Genomic DNA, 20,237 nt, shown 5'->3' on the forward strand with positions numbered 1-20,237 from the left:
GATTTGGAATATTCTCCGCAGGGAGGCATCAGTGTTAGTTAAGACAGATGTCTGTTTAGTTTAGGTTTTTCTCTAAGGTGATAAAATTGATACGAATATGTGAAAGAGTGTGGTATTAAATAGTGCAGGTGAGATGAAGAATGATCTAGGGATTTCTGAAATATTTAACCCAAACCAATTTATCATAAATTAAGATGACAAGTGACACAGAAACCTGCTTTAAGCCCATGTAGGACAAGGGTGATGTAACTTTGTGTTTATCTTTAACATTAAATACTGCACACACATTAACAGGCTGTGGTATTAGCCTGTGTTGTGCTTTATTGACTCATTGAAATGTAAAGTTCACATTATCCACCGTTCACAGTTTAAGAGCTATATGTGTGAATTTAATCTGGGACTCTATGGGAACAACATTAGTCTTAATCCTCAGCGTTTAGTCACTCAATATTGACTTTTAAAAGTGATCAAAGCTCACCTTGTTAAAAGGAATTAGTTGGATTTAGCTTGAAATGGATTTCAAAAGGTCTGTCGAGAACAGAAAGACACACCTAAAATAGAAAAACCCTCTGCTTTTTAGATACGGTGAAAAAAAATACACACAAAGTGCTGCAATTTACCTGAAGGGCTTCTGAAAGCAGGATTTACCTTTTGTTCTGCTGTTCTTTTTTTTCCATAGATGTTTTTCTTTTCCTTTTTTCTTTTTCTGACTTTTAAGTCGGGGAAAGTTGCCTGTTAAGGTTTGTCTCAGCAGCACATTTCATACATTTATTAAGATTCACCATCCTCGGAATGAATTTAATACTTTTAAAGTCTTTAAGAGCCACAGAGGAAAAGACAATTGTATCAACACTTATATACTTATACACATAAAGTAGAATCTTTTCGCCCTGCAGTTATATGCCTCTGCTAACCAGCGCAGTTTCAGTCTGCAGACCTTTTTTGAGGTCACCGTGACCTTTGACCACTGAAATCTTGTCAGTTGATCTTTGAGTCCAAGTGACAACTGGACAAAATGTGAAGAAATATACCTAAAGGCAGACTTGAAATATCATGTTCAAAATAACATGTTCAAAAGGCCAAATCTAATCAGTTATCCGTGAGTCTTAAGTGAACATTTGTGCCAAATTTTAAGGGTTCTCTCCATGCTTCCTTAAGATAACATTGTTAACAAGCATAATCCCACTGACCTTCTATTTTGACCTTTGAACACCCAAATCCAAATTTGCAAGTAATCAATGTTGACATTTCTGAGATGTCACGTTCACAAGACATACAAGAATGTGGTTCGTGAGGTCACAGTGGCCATGACCTTTGACCACCAAAATCGAATCAATTAATTCTTGAGTTTAACTGAAGGTTTTTACCAAATTTGCAGAAATTCCCTGAAGTTGTTCTTTAGATATCATATTCACAAGAATGGTATGGACTGAGGAACTACCACAAACATGTGTCTGGCCACTATAGCTGTCACATGCGTGTGTGCATAAAAATAAATTAAAACTCTAAACATTTTGCAGCACTACTCTACTTTCAAGAGCTCTACTTGAGAATTTCGGACTTCTAAGAAGCTTCAATGGATCACATTTACTTATTTTTTTCCCAAAACCTCACCTCTACTTTACAGCCACCCTGCATTAAAACAGAAAAAGGTTTTCATAGTACTAAACATCATTAGTGCATAGAATCATTTATTATAGCTCTTTCTCTGCACAGCATTGTGAGACTTATGTAGTGCATCATTCTCTACTTCTCAGCCCTCAACTTGTATTTTCCCCACTGTCACCCAAATAATGTTTGCTACTTTCTATTAAAAATGCATAACATTAGAATGTGTACAGACATTCTGCTGATATGGATGGCTGCGGTGAGAGCCATACCTCAAACACTAGTAGCGTTTGGAGCATTGAGTCTTGCAGCTCCTCAAAGTCTGTGCTGCATCAAAGACATGAAATATCAGCCGGTTACTTTCTCTCGAGAAAAACAGCTGAAAGAGGAGACCTGCTCCAAAATCCCATTCTGCTTTTATTGTTATACACACGGATTCCAGTGCTTAAAGTTTGCAGCGCGTTCTCCTGCGTCCTCTCTTCTTCTTCTGTGCTTTGACCCCCAGCTTTCTATCACTGCCTTGGCATGTGGATGTAAATGTGAGGTATGGAGATTCATTAAAGCCAGGGATAGTGTGAGCGTGTGTGCATGTTTGTAAGATTGGGAGATGGGGGGGGGATCACTGCCAACTGACAGGCCCTTCCCTGCTCAGTTTGTTTAAAGGGTTTGTAAAAGAAGCTACCTTATCTCACCCGCACTGACAAAGCCTGCCCTCTCCCCCCAAATTAAATTGGACCCATAGCGGTGTGATCAAATCAGCTGGCAGGCGGAAAATTTGGGCCGTCAATCACTGAGGTGTCTGATAAGAGCAGGCAAGGAGTCCTGGCGTGGAAAGCTGTGGGCTCATTCCGCCCCGACACCCAGGTGATAACTCAGAGCAGCAGGCACCTCCGTCCTACACACCTTGCTCCTAGCATCTTGTCACGACCCCCGTGCCCTTTACTCAGATACACGCTCAGTCACACACGCGCACATGGCATTACACATTCAGACACACACACACACAGACCTGCCACTCTTTCAGCAGCCAGGTAACATTTAAAGACTCTGATTTCCTCCACAAATTCACACACAACATGAGACTCCCTTTTTCCCTCTAATCTTTTAACACCTTTTCATGTTTTTCTTCTTTTTGTTCTCTGTTCAAGTTGGAATTCTAATAGCTCCTCTTTGTTTGATTTTTAATATCTGTGTTATTAGCCATTGTTGTATTTCATGTAATCGTTTTAATTCAGATATTTTCAATTAATCTGCAGAAAAGAGAAAACAAAGACCTATTGTTGTATCATTGTTGAGAGTTAAAAAGGGTCTTCTTCTTCTTCTTCTTCCCTCTTTCTTTCATTTCTCATTGTTTTTTTTTTATCACCATCTCTGTCCTCCATTTCTCTTCATGTTTCTTTCTCATCTCTCTACATTCTTCTCCCTTTATGTGCGGTTCCTTTTTTCCATTTTTCTATGCCCCCACCTCTCTCTCTCTCTCTCTCTCTCTCTCACTTCGCAATTCTGCGTTCTTGTCTCAGGCTTTGTGAGTTTTGATAATCCATCCAGTGCTCAAGCCGCAATCCAGGCCATGAACGGGTTTCAGATAGGCATGAAGAGGCTGAAGGTGCAGCTAAAGCGGCCAAAGGATGCCAACCGACCTTATTGACTCGCCTGCTGTCCATACCCAGGTACAGTAACAGCCAGTGCCATAACACAACAGGAATTGTCACGTCATCCAATAAGTGTTAAAAATCGAACTGTCCGATTTATTTACGTAGCTACTGGTTTAACACAGTTGTGTTGCTACAGTAGATGTGAATGTGAAAGAGCAAGGACTCAAAGTTCGATTTAACTTTGATCCACAAACAAGGAGTATTTCAAGTCTGAGTAGAGCAAATACTTCGGCCAAGGCCCAACAGTCCCCTCTTGAAACCACATTTAAATTCACTAGATTTAGATTTTTATTGGCATAGGCACCAAAATGCACACAATCATACATGTCAGTCCCCTAAACATGCCAGATTTTTTTCATCAAGATCCATGAAATATTCTCTGAGAAATCAACGACAATGCTGATTTGTCAATGGTTTTTGTTTCTTCTGGGGAGAGAAATCTAATTTGTACCTGCAGGATACTCCACTGCCGCCTGATGACATCATCAATACCCAGCTGTGCATGATTACCCGTCTACCGAGGCTGCCGTCAACAATCAATGCAAGTTGTTGAGCTACAAATACATAAAAAGCAGTTAGCAATAATTTCTCCCCGAATAATAGCTCAGCATTAGAGTTCTGTCAGCTGCTTAGCACGATCCAGGGAACGTATCAGCATGAGCTTATAGGAAAATTCATGGAGGAGATCCACGATAACACAGAGCAGGTTTATAGCATCTAGACTTTTTACAAGAGCAGTGATGAGCCTGACAAGTCAATGCAGGATGTTTGAAAGAAAATGCTGGGCTCACAGACAAACAGACAAAAAGACGCTTAATGGAAAGCACTTACTCACCTCGTAAACTGCAGCGGCCTGTATAATGATAGAAAACAGCACCAGCCCCGCGAAGAACCGTTTGGTGTAGCAACTACTGTCCATGAAAAAAGAAAAAGATGATGCTAAGCAGGCTCCCTACTGTGACGCATTCAAAAACTGATCCGTATTGTGGCTTTTATCAATATGGAAAATTAAAGCAAAACGCGATGGTAAACACAAAATATTGGAGCTCTACTCCCACCTTATAAAAACCGACAAAGAAATAGGAACGGTGTAAAAGAAAAGAGAAACCATATTCCTTGCCCCCCCCCCCCTTAGCCGAAAGTTATAATAAAACAAATATCTGCAACCTAAATAGAAATTACAAACACTAAATAATAACTTTGGCTCCAATAGTTAGGTCAAGTGATGCTTCACTCGTCTGTCATCAACTATAACAATCATAGTCCATTTTCATTTGCTTGTAAATATTCTCGAATAAAAAAAACGGCAAAGAAATATCTTGAATTTTTTTTTTCTAATTAGGACATTTGTTTGACATTTGTTCTCGTCTTTCCATGAGAACATCGTAATATCTCATTCTAATTAACCATAGCCTTGTAGCAAACAGCACAGAGTACTTTGTACAATGCAATTAAAATCAAGACATGATATATGTGTAATAGTTAATGTGTAAGTACACAAACTGACATGGTCATATATTTCAAAATACCAATACAAAACTGGGAGCAAGTGTTCAAAACTATATAATAATGTTAATTTAATGCCATGTTTAGGACGAAAGTCTCAATATAATACTGAACATTTCACAATAAAATGTATTAAAAAATAACCTATTGAAATCAAGCTTAATCATGTATTTATGTAGCTTGTTTATTTTCTGCCTTTTTAATGGCACTGATAATGACTCAACAATAAGAGCAAACATGAGCTATTTTTTTCAGAGATCGAACAAATGCTTGGTTACCTTTACTTTTGATGAAAAGTATATTCTGTATTCATTATGTCTTCAGTATTCAGCAGAAAGTCAGAGCTATCATGCAAAAATTATAAAAAAGATGGTTTACCTAAAGTAGCACCATCCCTCAATAAAGACTAATTTCACAGTGTCAGCCTTGATTGAAAGAATCATCGCCCATCTGTCACAAAGTGCAGCTGCCAGCGCAAAAAATAATATAGATGCATGCTCTCTTCGCCCAATTGGCTAGACAACTTTTCATTACAATAACATAAGCCTGGATTATATTTCTCTATAAATAAAAGCATCATAATACCATTTGTTTGTTTTAGATTTGACTCTTTAAAAGCCACAAGATGGCATTAATGGAAGGTAGTGTGGAGTATAAATGATAGATGCAGCCTTTATCCCCTCGCCTGATAGCTTTTGAATAGAGCTCTGTCCTGCTAATTGAAGAGAAGCTTTCAAAGCAGACACCCGGAGAAGATGCACATCAATGAGGGACAAATGGAAAATATCCTGCAGCAGTCCTGAATGACAGGACAGTCATTGAGATGTACTCAGAATGTCTCAGCGTATGCACACATTTCAGAAAATAATATTCTGTCACTATCAGGAGGTGTGTGTGTGTGTGTGTGTGTGTGTGTGTGTGTGTGTGTGTGTGTGTGTTGGTGCATGTGTGTTTTTTTTTCCATCTTCCTTCGTCCCCAGTCCGGATCAATCCATCTCTGTTTTTTCCTCTGTTAGTACACATTTCTGTTGTTGAGTTAAAGAAAACCAATAGACCAAAACCAGGAGCAATCCCATGAAAACAATACGCTACCGGCGGGGGCTTCTGAAGCCAAATCTGTATCACAGCTTTAGGTTTTGTAGATTCCTCGAAATCAGGGGGGAAGAAGGAGTATTTCAAAGACTTGACCACTCAACTTTAAAGATTTGTCTCTTTTCGTTTATTGCCTTGCATTTGTGGCAGACAGTGAATTGAACCTCCTGGGCAGCTGAGTGAAATACGTAAAGTTCAGGTGTAACCTTAATTTTCTTCTTTCTACTACATTGTAAACTTTGATGAAACAGGAAGGATGATTGTGTGTGTGTGTGTGTGTGTGTGTGTGTGTGTGTGTGTGTGTGTGTGTGTGTGTTCCTCAGGTAAAAAACTTCAACATGTAGATAACTTCAGAGGACCCTTTTCCACTCTAATACTGACAATTTCACTTTGAAGTTGAATTAAAAACACCATCAGACAGCATTCTCCTCTGCTGGTCTCCGGAGCCCTGCTACTCTGAAATTGCGTTCTGTGTCTTAAAGATAAACTTAATGCAAAAAGCTGAAGCACTCACTGTACGGCCACCCTCATAGCAAACAATGCAATGGAAATCCAATTACTGTAGACAGGACAAGTTTCTGAAATATGCATTTCTGCCTTAAGGGTTATCTTTGTGAATATATATTTAAAAAAACATCAATTCAACCTTTTAACCTGCACATTTTGTCAGCCTGAAAATATTTCACCACCTCACTGAGGCACAGGCCCTTTTTTCGTGCTGTGTTGAAGATTATTTGTTCTCTTATTTCTGTTTTGCTTGTCAATTCGTTTTTTCTTTACGTTTTTTTTAGTAATGACCATAATAACCTCATTTGATTTGTCAGGCCGAATAAGTGAGAGTGTGGAACAAATATGCAGAGGGGTGCTTTGAATTCTGAACCTGAGGAAAGGAGAAAATCCCACTGTTTCTTTCCTTCTTTTGCACCCCCACCAACCTGGCAACCTGACATGGCCAATCACAGTGTGACGTGGCCTTTCTCCGCTATAAAGCCACACCCCTCCCCTACACCTGTCATGGGGCCAAGTTCCCACAGCTGTAAGTTGAACCCATGGTGTCATTTTCTTTTGGATGACGTCATGTGGTGGGACTGTGACTGCGTTGCATGACGTGGCGTTGATTGATATCTCTAAACTCTATCTCTTTATACTCTGCCCTCCTTTCATATATATATATATATATTTATATATACTGTATATTGTATATTGGCAGTTTGTGGAGTGCAGTAAACTGATGCCTTTCTTGGCTGGTACCTGTTGTACATAATGTAACTCACGTGCTGCTATAACTGGTTGGTTGATCATAACTGGAAGTGGCCTTTAACCCTTTGTGCTATTGTACCGTGTGCCCTTGTGACGTTTTACTTTTTCCTGTGGGGTTCATGTGTATGGATGTACTGTTTTCTCTATTTCTCTATTTCCTTCACATTCACATCAAGTGTTTTTTCCCAAATAAACTATGATTTTATTTTTTACTTTAGTAAAGTCAGAGGAATTGTTTCTCCCCCCCCATCCAATGGACAGCTGTTTAGTTGAGAGGTGGCCAACATGACCCTATGTTTGTGTAGCCAATTAAATCTCCACTGTTCACGCAGAGAGCACAGGCAAATGTTGACACTAAACTTCTCCGTGGATTCCATCTGCACAGGGAGTACTTCTGCAAGATTGTTTTGTTTGCCTAACATGAGAATCACTTCCCATTTATTTATTTATGAGGGTGCAAACCAATTACACCGTGATAGCAGAGCTGCAGGCAGTGCTGTAGACCCACATGGCTAAAATCCGTCCACCACACAGCCACACTGACTGTACACATAGGTGTGTATAAGCAGGGTGTAAAAAAAGAGCAAAGTGCCTGGGATGAGTGTTTGCCGCTGCCTATCCTTGTCTTTTTTTAGTAGGATTATGTCGCCAAGATAAATTAGCTGTTATACTTTTGCCGTTTGCATTACAGATAATTGTTATTCTCTCTGTAAAACCAAAAAAAAGGAGTCAATGGATTCGGAGGGAAAAAGGTTTGTTTCTCTCCCTCCAGGCCAAAACCCTGATAAGAGTTAGTTGTTTTCATCTAACTCTTTGTTTCTTCTATTCTTTCTGAAGCCCTGCAGGTGACTCTCCCCTCCCAAACTCTATTCAAGGAACTCAGGGGGGTGTCGAGCGAGGCAAGCCGGGGGGGGGGATGGGGTCTTTCTGGCAACAACTGTGCCTCTTAACTGCCAGGTGTCTTTTATGGAGTCATCTAAGAAGGTGGTGGTGTGGTGGGAGGGGCAGGGCACAACGCTGGAACAAAAATCTTGTGGAAAAATAAATTCTTTACTATCTGACAAAGTTGCAGGGTGAAGTAGTTGTGATGTTTACAAAAAAGCTGTTTACTTCGTAGGGGGAAGAAATATCTATTTTAAAGCCACTGTGTGATTCTTTAGCTCTGCAGTAGATGTACAGCCAGCGTCGAGAGTGGCTTATAAAAGAGGGAATTTGTGATAGCGACTCTTATTGCTTCATGCTGCTAATGACCAGGCTCACTTTGGCCCAAATTTGTGGAAAAAAAGTTAGAATCAGTGTGCTCCCCACATCTGAAAGGCAGATCTATTATGAAATGGTCACAAGCTCATTTACAAAGATGGAAGGTAGAACAAAGAGCATCAGGGCGAGTGTTCCTGTAACAAAGTCGGAGCCTTTCATGTTCACTTCCACAGAGTGATTTGCTGTGATTTCATAGCCTTTCTTCACTCACATCATAGCACACAACATATTAGGGATGATAGCCTGTAAACTAGATCTTTTATACCTCAGCGGCACAGACTCATTAAGTAACGGTGCAGCATATCAAGTCAGCACAACACAAGGGGAGATAGGTTGGGTTTTTCATTGGATCTTATATTAAGGCCATTTCTTGAAATATGTTTTTTTTTTTTGATAACCATCAGTTCCTCGTTTTAATCATTACACACTTTTAACTTTTCAACATGCCCTTGTCCTGTTTCCTTGTTCTTTTTTTGCTTTGAAAAAAATTACCAATAAGATGAATGATAGCAACATCTCGGGCAACAATTTTTTTTCTCATGCAGGAAGATGGAGTCCGTTTAAATTAGGCCTTCGTTGGATTAGTGCTGTCACTGTGTAGATGTCTGTTCCATATGGTTAAAACACAAATCTCCCACCCCACCTCTTGCCCACTTATTTCTGGTTTTGATTGACATACTCCTCTTTTTTTCTCCCAACTCCTCTCCGTCTGTTTCTCATGCTGTTAGCTGTGCCTGTCAGTCTGTGTGATAACCAGGAGCCAGCAACCCCAAGCATGTTTGCCACAGCCTCTCTGAATCCACTCTCTTTATTCTCCCCCCTCTCTTTTCTCTCCCTTTACCTCTCTCTCTCTCTTTCAATGTCACAGGATGAAGGGCCACAACACCTTATTTCCACAAGTGCAGTAAAAAGTACAAAGACTTCTTGCTCTGCTACATATCATGAAGGAAGGGTGGTCCCTTGATCCTGCTGGAAAACCCACTGAAAGATTGGGTGACTGAGAAAAGGATCCCAGAGTTGTATTTTTTTCTCTTTTTTTATTTTACTTTTTTCTTTCTTCGCAAATGCCTCCTTTTTCCCTGTTTTGCTTTGGCGTCTGTGGAAGAAGATTTTTTGCAGAGACCAACTTTTTGCTGCTGTTTTTTAGACATGATGGGGAAAAAATACCTTTATAGACTCATTATGCTCAAAGCATGCATACTGACAGAGGATATAGATAAACACACACGAGTACAGATAACAAACCAAACATACACATCTAAAGATGCTATACACCTGAAAAAAAAGAAAAATGACAAAAAAATATCTACTTTGTACATGTATAAATACGTGCAAATGCCAACTCAAGTACTGAAGCAAACACACACACAAACGTACACACAAACACACACACCAGCCTGCTGCCATTTTGGTTTTTGTGCCTACACAGGTGTTGTGCTCTGTGACAGGGCAAGCTCTGGATTGAAGAAGAAAAGAAGAAGATGAAGAAGAAGATGATGATGATGATGAAGAAGAAGAAGAAGAAGAGGAGAATCCAGGATAATTTACATGCATCATTCCTTAGGAAATAGGGACCAAAGGACTAAATGCTTTTTAAAAGAATATAAATATATAAATATATAAATATATATTTAAAAACTCATACCTTGTAGCTGCAAGTATTACAACTTACTCGTAGTAAAAAAAATCATTAAATCAATATCCAGTGGCCTACTGTAAGTACGAATAAAAAGAAAATGGAAATAATGTATTAAAAAAAAGACATGGAATCGTAGTATAGGGGCTGATCTTTTGCTCTGGATGCTGATTTAGCACCAGGTTGTAGAATAGTAAAGTAGTCTAGAAAAAAATGTAGATTTGCTAACTTTTGCTGTTGTTTGAAAAAATACTTGAAGTTGTAATGAAAAGGAAGGTAAACGGAGGGGGAAAAAAGGAAACATTCATCTGCCCCCCCGCCCCACGTAGGCAACGAGTCTCTATCTCTTGGATGTTAAGGTTTCAGCCACTGGATATTTCGCTCATCATGATGTACAAGTCACTGCACTCTCTGACAGCTATGAACAGACTGTTCCGGAAGAAGAAAAAAAGAATGACAAGAGACAAAGAAAAAAAAGAGTGAACTTATGTCTGTGCTGGACAGGGTGCAGACGTTTCAGGCTTCTCACTGGCCTTTGTGTTCAAGTGACAATCCACTGCAAAGACCAAGCAAAATGGACATGGGGTGACTTTTGTTGTTTTTTTTGTTTTTTTCTTGACCTTTTGTATTGCAACATGAAGTGTGAATTATGAAGCCACAGATTGTTAAAAAGGAGATGGTTCTATTAAGAGAGATGGACAAATGGATAGTCATGAGGGGAGCGAAAAGAAGGATGAGGAATGACGCGACAGCTACTGAAACTGCCAGCAGAATGAACTCCAGTATACAATTGGCCCTTATGGCATTGGAATAAATAGCATACCCCAACTGTAAACAACCAGGATTATATAAGTGACATGTCAAGGATATGTGTGTCCACTGGAGCTGCTACAGAACCCCAGACTGAGAAAAACTCAACCTTGTGTCTTTGGCAGATCCAAACAAACATTTCTCTGAAGACAAACTCAATTTACTGTATTGATGGCAAAGGAGTGCAGGCTTTTACAGTTCATTTAGCTCTGTCAAATATAATGTAAATTCCACTTTGTTCCCTCACCTGCTTTCCTCATACACAACCTACAAAAGAAAAAAAAAAAGTATACGGACTACATCTAAATTAGATCTAACCGTCGTTCTTCACCATCACTCAGCTCGCCTCTAGCCTCTCTGACACTGACGCCAGGCAGGAGAGAAATAAAGCACTCCAGCAGTGTCATGTCTTGATTTAGAGTCCCGTAGCCTTTATTTACACTGTTTCAAAGCTCTGGATGCAGGAACTTTCTCTTAAAGCAGATCAATATGTTTGAAATGAGGCTAGAGGGAGGAGCGATGCTGTTTAACACGTCCCAATTTTCTCCATCGAACACCTGCTCACATCCCGACACCAGTCCTTTGAGCACTGACCACTGGGCGTTGAGAGGCCAGGAGGGAGGTGAACAAAGGAAGTCAACAACCACATTGAGATCCTTTAAACCGGTGCTTGGAGGGGGATTCCCAGTGATTTAATCGATAAAGTTAGAGGCTGTAGTTTGGTACCTTATGTTTCATTCCTAGAAACATATCTTGCATTCCCTCTTGCTCTGTTCAAACCTGATCCAAATCACTAAATGGGGAATGGATCAAATTTGACTCTTTCACCCATTAAGACCAGATACATGTATTTACCTTTAAGACCAGATGGAACGTTTGTGTGCCATTTCCTTCAGAGCCGGACAATTAATATATGATGTGTCTCCTGACCCACTGACGAAGTTAGACAAGGAAGACCCGGCATTTTTTTTTTATGTTCACAAAGATTATTGGAAATGGCATAATTTAAATCCTCTAAAATGAAAGCCAAAAGTTTAAACTAGCCAAAAGTTTAAACTAGCAAAAAAATGTTTTTCATTTCATGTCTCTTATTTGCTTCAGAGGCTGAGATAATTAACATTTTTGTAAAAAATTGGCAATTCTGTCAGCTCTTCAGGAAACCATCAGGTTTTAGGCTGCTTTTCTACTTGGCACCTTAGGTCTTAATGGGTTAAATGAGCAGAAGGTCTTGATTTGGACCCACTCCATGTGCCCCCCTCCTAAGATCAGCCATGCCTTTTCAGATCTCAGCCCAACGTTCAGCAGGCTCACACCTTGAAACAGCATTTTCCGAACCTGGCTAATGTCGTCGCTCACTACCCTTCAATTAGCTTGTGCACCGTATTAGACATGCTATTTCACCTTTCCTTCTAATCACACTATAATCACCAACCTCTATACATTAGCAGCAACCAAGTGAAAAATCACCGGGATAATCACTTGGACCAAATGACGGGAGAAATGGTCCCCTGCATGCACATGGATGACAGAAGGAAGATTAGAGAGAATTATGTTTGTGCCTACTCGCTGGCAAGGCTGCTGACAGCTGACCTGGCACCAATTACGCTGCAAAATTTACCCGAAAAGGAGGATGTGGGATAAAACTTTACATATCATAGCAAGGTGCTGATGTTATCAGTAGATTTACTTTACTAGAAATTAGAAGAGAAAGGTGGATGGCAAAATGTACAACAATTTAATTTTTTTCTTTGGCCCCAACATAAATTAGGTCAAAACCAACTTTCACTTTAACTGGAAATCCTCAATTCTGTGGAAGCAGCTGCTGTGAGGCCTATGTTATTGTGCTTCCTCTTTCGGCTCATAATTGTGTCTCAACAGTCGCCACTGTGGCTGCCATGTTTTACAAAATAGCTTGCTCTCCTCTTGCTCACCAGCGAAGCATCATTTTGAAGCACAGTGGTTCTTCAGATTGAAAATGATGCCCATCAAAATGCTAGCTTTAAAAAAGAATATGCCCTCAAGTACATGTTAGGTAAATCCCAGCCCTCCTTCCTCAGCCCTCAATACGACTTACGTTGCAGGAAGCTTCATGAATTAATGTGAAGTAGGTCAAAACAAAACCATGTTCTGCAGGATGTTTGTGCTCATTATTCATGTGAAGCCCAACGATTCAATGGCAAATCTAATGTTCCACAAGTTTCCCCACGCTTGTCATAGCCGGCTTTAGAGTGCGTTCTGCGAGTGAGGCTCCGTCAGGCCAAACATGAACCCTGCATGCCTGCTCCACTCTTATTCGTCTTATACCACATGCTGTATTAGTTCCCACTGCTAATGGCATGTTGAGTTCCCAGTGAGCCAAAATCCAGCCAAGCCCGTCCTTCTGTCCGCTTGGATAACAGCGCAGTGTTCGTGTAGCATCTTTGCTATGCCAGGGCTAAATCAGGCGATGTGAAATCAGCATCTCAACCCTTTTAACAAGGGTGCTCTTATTACTTTTACACCCCAGGGACGATGTTATTGAGGTGACACATATTTTTAAAAAAAGATAGCAGTGAAATAGGCTGCAGAACTACCAAAACAAGGGGAAAAAGTATTTTTAAGATCTTCTTGTTCCCTCCTTTATCAAGTCTCTGCCTATCCTGCTCCAGTCTGGTCTGGTTTCTAGTCCAGGCTGTGTCACCTCTAAGAGCAATGACAACTGTCAGCCCAGCAGGAACTCACGAGCTGTTGCCAAACTGCTATTTGGCATTTGCCCTCAAATTTACAAAGAGAAAATGTAACTTGGCATTTTACCCCAAGGAAATTAATATGAATCTAATTAACTGTGAGAATATGCCTGAACGCAGTGGAAGATATACAGAAGCACAGCGAGTTCTTATTCAATAATCATTCCAACCATTTGCTCCTCTGCAACTGATCCATCTCCCACTCTGACCTTGTATCATTGAATTAAAAATCGGGTGGTCTATACACAGTATAAGGATATGGGTATACTATGGGTATATACGTTGCTTAAAAGATTAGTCCGCGAGAGGAAAAGGCCCAGCCAATGGCAGGGCCAAGGGGAGAACCACTAGAGCATGTCTACGAATCTCTAACCCCCTGGGTGCATAACACTCACCCTAAAATAGCAGTGATTGTCAAGGAAAGGAAGTGAAATGTAATTGACTGAAAGTGGAGAGATAATTAAAGGAACCTGTTGGACAGGAGCGAAGAAATTAATGCCTCTCATTTAATAGCTGCTTTGGGAGAGAGCTTTTCCTTCATCACACTTAAGCGCAAAAAAAAAGGTTTCGCTGTAGAAAGGGGATTTTGTATGGAAAAAGGTGGAGGTGGAAATAGGCAGTGGGTGGTTGGGGTGCTGTGTGCTAAACTGAAACTCCACATAATCATTCCCAATACTCAGGGCATCAGGCTCCATGATGTCACGATTAGTGGAGAGGTTCAGAGCCTTGCGTTACCCCGGATTCTAAGGGACATCGATGTGAATCACTAACATGGTCAGCAGGAGCGGTGAGATGGCATCCAGTCGCGGGGAGTGCTGAGCCAACAGAAGGGCTGATGAAACACCTGCTTTAGATTTACAGTGTCGTCATCCAATTCCAAGACTAACAAACACATTAACAATGAAAGAAACAAAAAATGCCATCGTCCATCTAAAAAATGCAGTTAATCCCTGGAGGCGTGAAATTTAACAATGTGGCTGAGAGTGATGAAGACAAATACTTTTTTTATTCCTTAATGTAAATAGCCTATAAAATACAAAAACAGAGGGCGGTTGTATAGCAGCTTGTGTTGAGAAGCCCAACTCTGTGGGACAATGATGTCACTATATAATGTATCCACAGCAGTGCAGGGAGAGTTTTAGTCCTTTTAAGCCCCTTAAGTTTGGGCTGTGAACATGCATCCTACAACCTTAAGCGTCAGACCATGGCTTAGACAGCATTTGACTTAGTGTCAAACCTAAGCCACGGCCCCCAAAGTGATCCGTTAATTAAGATTCTGTGTACGCCGACATGTCTTGATTTTTCTGACAGAAGAAGGATCGCCTGTGCTGTAATTGGATTAGTCCAATTGGGGCTGATGAACAGATATGACAGTGACAGTAGAGTTCATCCATCTGCATGCTTACTGCTCAACAGTGCAGCAAAAGAAAAAAAACATAAGAAAAAAAAAAAAAACACCACACTTTTTCCACATTCTTTGGGAGTGAATATTTTGGCTTTAAGGCTTTAAAGAAGATCATTTTACAAAATTAAACTCCAGGTAACACTTTGTTCAACATGTACATAAACCATTTTTTGGGGTAAAAAAAAAAAAAAATGTTTCATTCACATGGTTGGAATTACATATACATGGTTCGGCCGAGATTGAAAGAAAGGGACAAACAATGACAGCGGTTACTGGAGAACCCAGCAGAACAACCCCCTGCCTGCTTGACCCAATCTGCCACTGCTCTTCTGACCATACAGTTACTTCTGTACATACAATATAGCTTATTTTTCAATTCTGTTCAACCTTCTTTATAGGCCGTAAAATAGATCATGTTCAAACATTTAAAAAAAAAGTTAAAATAATAGTTAATATATTTCAGTGAAACTAAGAAAATGAACCTATGAAATAATTTATCAAAAAGATAAAGTGATTTTATTTCTTGTACAGTGAAGCACTGATGTTCAAAAATGGGATTTTATACTCATGTTGGTAAATCGTTCTTCAGTTTCTATCTTTTATTTTGTTATTATCGGCTGAAGCTGGGAAAGGCCCATTGTCATGAGGTTTATTCGGATATGCTTTGATCTTTTTGTTTTTTTGGGGGGTTGCACAATCCATGTATGAAATCCCAGGAGGAGTAAGTTCAAAGGGATTTTGCCACAGAAAGCTCTTAAAATCAATACAAGAATTAACAATCTGCACTGTAAAAGAATGATTGATGGTACTGGTCATGTGGATTCAGAAAAAATGAGTCCATTGCACAACTGTGTTCAAATGAATCAGCATTGCATGTTCAAAAAGAATCTCATCTGAGGCCTTTTATTGTTTTGAGAAAAATACAAAAAATGATGAAAAAAAACAAACTTGAAAATAACTTTTTCAGCCAGGTTGGAAGACTTATGCTGTCATATCCCATTGTCTGTAAGCCATGAATGGATTCCTGTAATGAACCTCTCTTAATGTAACTGCTTTTCTTTCATTTGTTTACTTGTTTATTTCTTTTGAAGGGCTGGTGGTAATCATTGACATATCTCTGTTTTGGTTCTATGGTTTCTTTCTCAGTTTGTTATGATCTAATGTGACTTCATCCACTGAAGACATTGTACCGACAGTGACAGCGCCATTTTGTTTTGCTCCAGTCAGGTTGATTTTGTTAATCTGAGGAGGGAATTCTGCCTTAAACCCAGCCTGTTCTCTTTGACAGTACTACCTGTGAACAGTGGTCGGACACACTGTATTCTGGGGATGCCAAATGCTCTATCTTCAAAAGTCAAAAATCTGTTGCAAAGACAAAAAACACCTCACCAGAGTCAGTTTTGCCTCAAACCCATTTTGACATGAATGAGGATGTGGTTATGCACCTCCATTTTTCATTGGTTATAAGGACCAAAATGTAAACAAACTCAACTGAGTAGTTTGCTCCAATCAAGCATTCAATGAGAGCCTTTAAAGAATTCACATTTAGCCATAAGTAATTTTGCATCCATGATCTTTGTATCATGAATCATTACATTCCCAGCTTCACTTTATCATCCTCTTCATTTGTTCTCATGCACAATCCATTTATCATATGATATTTAGGTATTCATATTCACAAGGAACGGAATAATCATATCTTTGAATTAAACAAACTGGGTTTCTGTTTTCTTTTTATCTGAAACAGAGATGTAATTTGAATTAACGTTGGCTCGGGTCCGTTTCCCTGATTCGGAGTGATATCTCCTTTAGTGCTCCTGAACTCTGTAGTTCTCTAGTTCATTATATTCTGCTTAGACTAAAATAAAGCACAGTCCTGTAGAAGATTGAGCCTGCTTTGTCTTTTTTTATCTGTCCTCATTAAATAAATCCAAAAGGTTTGGGTCTATCTTTGGTGTGCACGCATGACCCTGTTTGCAAAGATGTGAAATGTTCAGTGTCCTCTGTCACTCGGTTTGTGGAGAGAATGCATTTAGGACTTGTCATTGTATTAATTGAGCTAACAGCGCTAACCATATCCGAATACCAAATTAGATGAGACGGTTAGTAGAAAATCGTTTAAAAAGGGCGAATAATGCATAATAAATGGAAGGGAGATTGGAAGAGGGAGGGGAATAAATTGTGAATTGATTAAAGGGAAATGAATATTCAGCTCTTGTCTTGCGGAGGTGTTACAGTGGAAACAAAATCAGGTGCAATGGGTGCTGCTGGTTATCATCTGTGAATAAGAAGCAGGACGTCAATCGATTAATCAGAGGTTTTCGTCACGCTGCGTTTTATTGACAGAGATGTTACGGTAAGAAGGGTCAGGTCACATTGAAGCCTGTGGTCAGTGTCCTTTTTATGGCCCCCGGAGTATCCCCCTCCCTCATTAACCCTCAACAGTCACCAGACGCCCCTAAATCCTACAAGTCCGTACAATATTAACAAGTCTGCATCTAACCCAAGCCGCCTTGGTACAATATTAGAAATAATTTACCTTTTTTCTTTGCAAATCAACGCGGTTACAACAATCCCCAGTAACTGCAACTGCCCATCACAGCAGAAGGAACACATCAAAACTCGCTGGCAGTAATTGTTCCGAGAATAGTGCATGACACCCCCGAGACCATCAATGACAAAACCTCCCCAAGACACCAAACATCATTTCTTGTTTATGGGCCTCTCCGGTACATCTATGTAGCAGAATTGGTGTGGAAACAGATTTATGGTTGCTAAATTTGCAGGTGATAAAAAGGGAAAGAGTGGCCAGTTGGGGCACTAACTCTTGGCTATTCACATGTTGACTCCCGTGCAGGGTCTCCGGGGGCCCTTTCTCATTGTGCGGCAGACACTCCATGATTCCACATGACAAACTGGATTGTTCCTCGAGTGAGTCCTGCTGAATTATTTTGGTCCTTTCGATTGCATCTCCTACCCCTGAGATTTTCCTCTACTGTTGCCTTTGAGCCATAAGCCTCGACAGCCACCGTTGTCGATACTCAATCTGTTCTGTAACCCCTAAAGCTGATGAAATGTGCTAACAGGGGTTTGTTTGTTTGTCTCCAGGAGGGGGGCCAGGAGAAAGAAAATGGAACAACAAGACTCTTTTGACAGTTCCATTTTTCCAATGTTTTGGAGTGAGGGATAATCATGAAGTATGGATTGGATAGAGGAAAGTTATTACATTTTGTTGTCTTTATCCTTGTTTGACTTGTCAGGAAAAAAAAAGGTCAGATTGTTCCAAACATGTTTCTTTACGGGTTTATCCTCAATTCTGGCTCCCGTTCTCTCTTAAATGTGGGTGAGGAAAAATCGGTTTTCTCGCTTCTCTCAGTCTTGTAACCCTCTAAATCTTCAGTGTAAATTTGACAAACACAACCCTCTCCATGTCTGGCTGCTGTGTTTCTTGTGTGTATTTACTTTAGTGGTGGTGCTGATTGGGATCGGGTGGCTGGATAGCTCAAATACGGCATCTGACACACGGACACACACGGGAAAAGAAAAAAAAAAGGTTAAAAAAAAAAGAAAAAGACTTAACACTACTAGTGTCTTCAAGTAAGTGTCTTTTAGCATCACATCATTCACATCAACAAATGCACCTGTTGGAAGGGCAGTGTGTGAACTGGCTGTATCAAAAAATATTTGTTCTTTCTTTTCTTAAAGCACTTCTCTTTTGTCACTACATATTTTACGGTCTAAATTATGAAATGTAATAACATTTTAAAACTGTACATATGTAAAGTAAAAAAAAACATGATCACTATTAATAGTTTATAATATTTACTTCTATTCCTCACATGGAATATTTAACTGAAAATGCCAATTTAATGGGTTATGATGAAGTGAAATAATTGTATAATGTCTTCCTGATTCTTTTGCAACTAATATATAACTGACAGAAACGCATTTCAGCTTATTACTTTCATAAGCTTTTAAATTCATGCCCTGTACCTTATTATACCAAGGAAGGACTTGTCAGTATGTAATCGTGAATAATGGCCTTCAACTTCTTAACTATGCCCTACACAAATATTTACTATATTGACTCATCACTTGTCACTTACCACACATTTAGCATTTTACTTTATCGTCCATTAATCTATCAATGCATCCATTAGGGACACTCAAGGGTTTGGTCGCCTCTGCACACTCCAGAGGGCCTATTAGCATGTCCTGTAATGGGAAGCATGTCGCAAACACTAAGCATAAGCTACGCCACTCAGAAAACTGAGCTGCTGTCAACACTCTCTAAATTGTAGATTTGCATAGAAGAGGCTATATGCTTTGTCTTCTCCACTTGTAATTATTACAAAAAAGGTCTTTGTGCATCTACAAGCCCCCAAAGGAGCCTCAGAATGGCTCCGACAAAGGGTGGCAAATTTCGATTCAATCCCTCTTAACATGCAGACTCCAAAATAACAAAAGATTATAACTAAATGAAAGTGTGAAGAAAACCTGGGTAAGCAAAGCTGCACAATCCCTTTGATCCTATTATGTATTACAAAAGCTTAATCAATATCTAATCAAGGGGAATATAGCATGCCATGTCTTACAGAGCTCTTTGTTGTCAGAGGTGAGGTTGCCATGGTGACTGGACAGGTGTGGAGAGCTTAGGCTGCAGAGGTATTGATGGAAATTAAGCAGCATTGATGAGACCTGAAGATGCTGGGATTGAAAAAGGAGATAATTAAAGCGAGGGATATGGCAGGAGACGTGGGGGGGGGGGGGGGGGAGACAAAAGAGATTTAGGATGATGATACAGGAGGTGATGCAGACATGTGCAACTTGGACGTGGAGCATGAAGTGTTTGCAAAGATTTACATCCACCACCACCTGACCTACAGAGTCTTTTGAAACACACGGAAGAAAAATGAAGGTTGGATAATACCGTAAAGCATGTTTTAAATTTCAATTGATTTCTTTACTTTAATACTTCAATCCGATTTTATATTTCAAGAGAAATAAAAAACACCACACATGACAAACATTACATTGTTTATGGCATCTGTGGCTCAGCAGGCAGACTGAGCCGTTCAGTAACCAGAAGGTCGTTGCATGCTCAATATTGCCCCCCGATGGTACCCATGCTGCATTGTGTGCAATTGTATAGAAAAAGCGTTGTGAAATGCTGCGTGACTGTGACTTGTACTATAAAGGGCTTTGAGTGGTCAATAAGACTGGAAAGGCTCTATTTAAATACAGTCCATTTACCATCCCTTTTACATTGGCAGATAAAT

At 39.9% G+C, this 20,237-nt stretch overlaps 1 protein-coding gene and 1 long non-coding RNA gene across 12 annotated transcripts in view; one reads left to right on the forward strand and one right to left on the reverse strand.

Moving 5' to 3' along the window:
• Positions 1 to 11,212, forward strand: part of si:dkey-205h23.2 (CUGBP Elav-like family member 4) — a 135,438-nt gene extending 124,226 nt beyond the window's left edge. For 9 of the 11 annotated variants that reach the window (XM_034581788.1, XM_034581787.1, XM_034581789.1 and 6 more), the window contains 2 exons: positions 3,129 to 3,278; positions 9,250 to 11,212. In XM_034581788.1, the coding sequence (XP_034437679.1) occupies positions 3,129 to 3,256 (128 nt within the window). In that variant the 3' untranslated portion in view covers positions 3,257 to 3,278; positions 9,250 to 11,212. Of the gene's footprint in view, positions 1 to 3,128; positions 3,279 to 6,011; positions 6,063 to 6,823; positions 6,898 to 9,249 lie in introns of all 11 variants that reach the window. The other 2 variants (XR_004613515.1, XR_004613514.1) reach the window with 2 other exon arrangements.
• Positions 1 to 20,237, reverse strand: part of LOC117759590 — a 79,377-nt gene that overhangs the window by 9,879 nt on the left and 49,261 nt on the right. The gene's annotated exons all lie outside the window — the stretch shown is intronic.

The sequence above is a fragment of the Hippoglossus hippoglossus genome, chromosome 3 (genome assembly GCF_009819705.1).
Source record: "Hippoglossus hippoglossus isolate fHipHip1 chromosome 3, fHipHip1.pri, whole genome shotgun sequence".
Classification (NCBI taxonomy): Eukaryota; Metazoa; Chordata; class Actinopteri; order Pleuronectiformes; family Pleuronectidae; genus Hippoglossus; species Hippoglossus hippoglossus.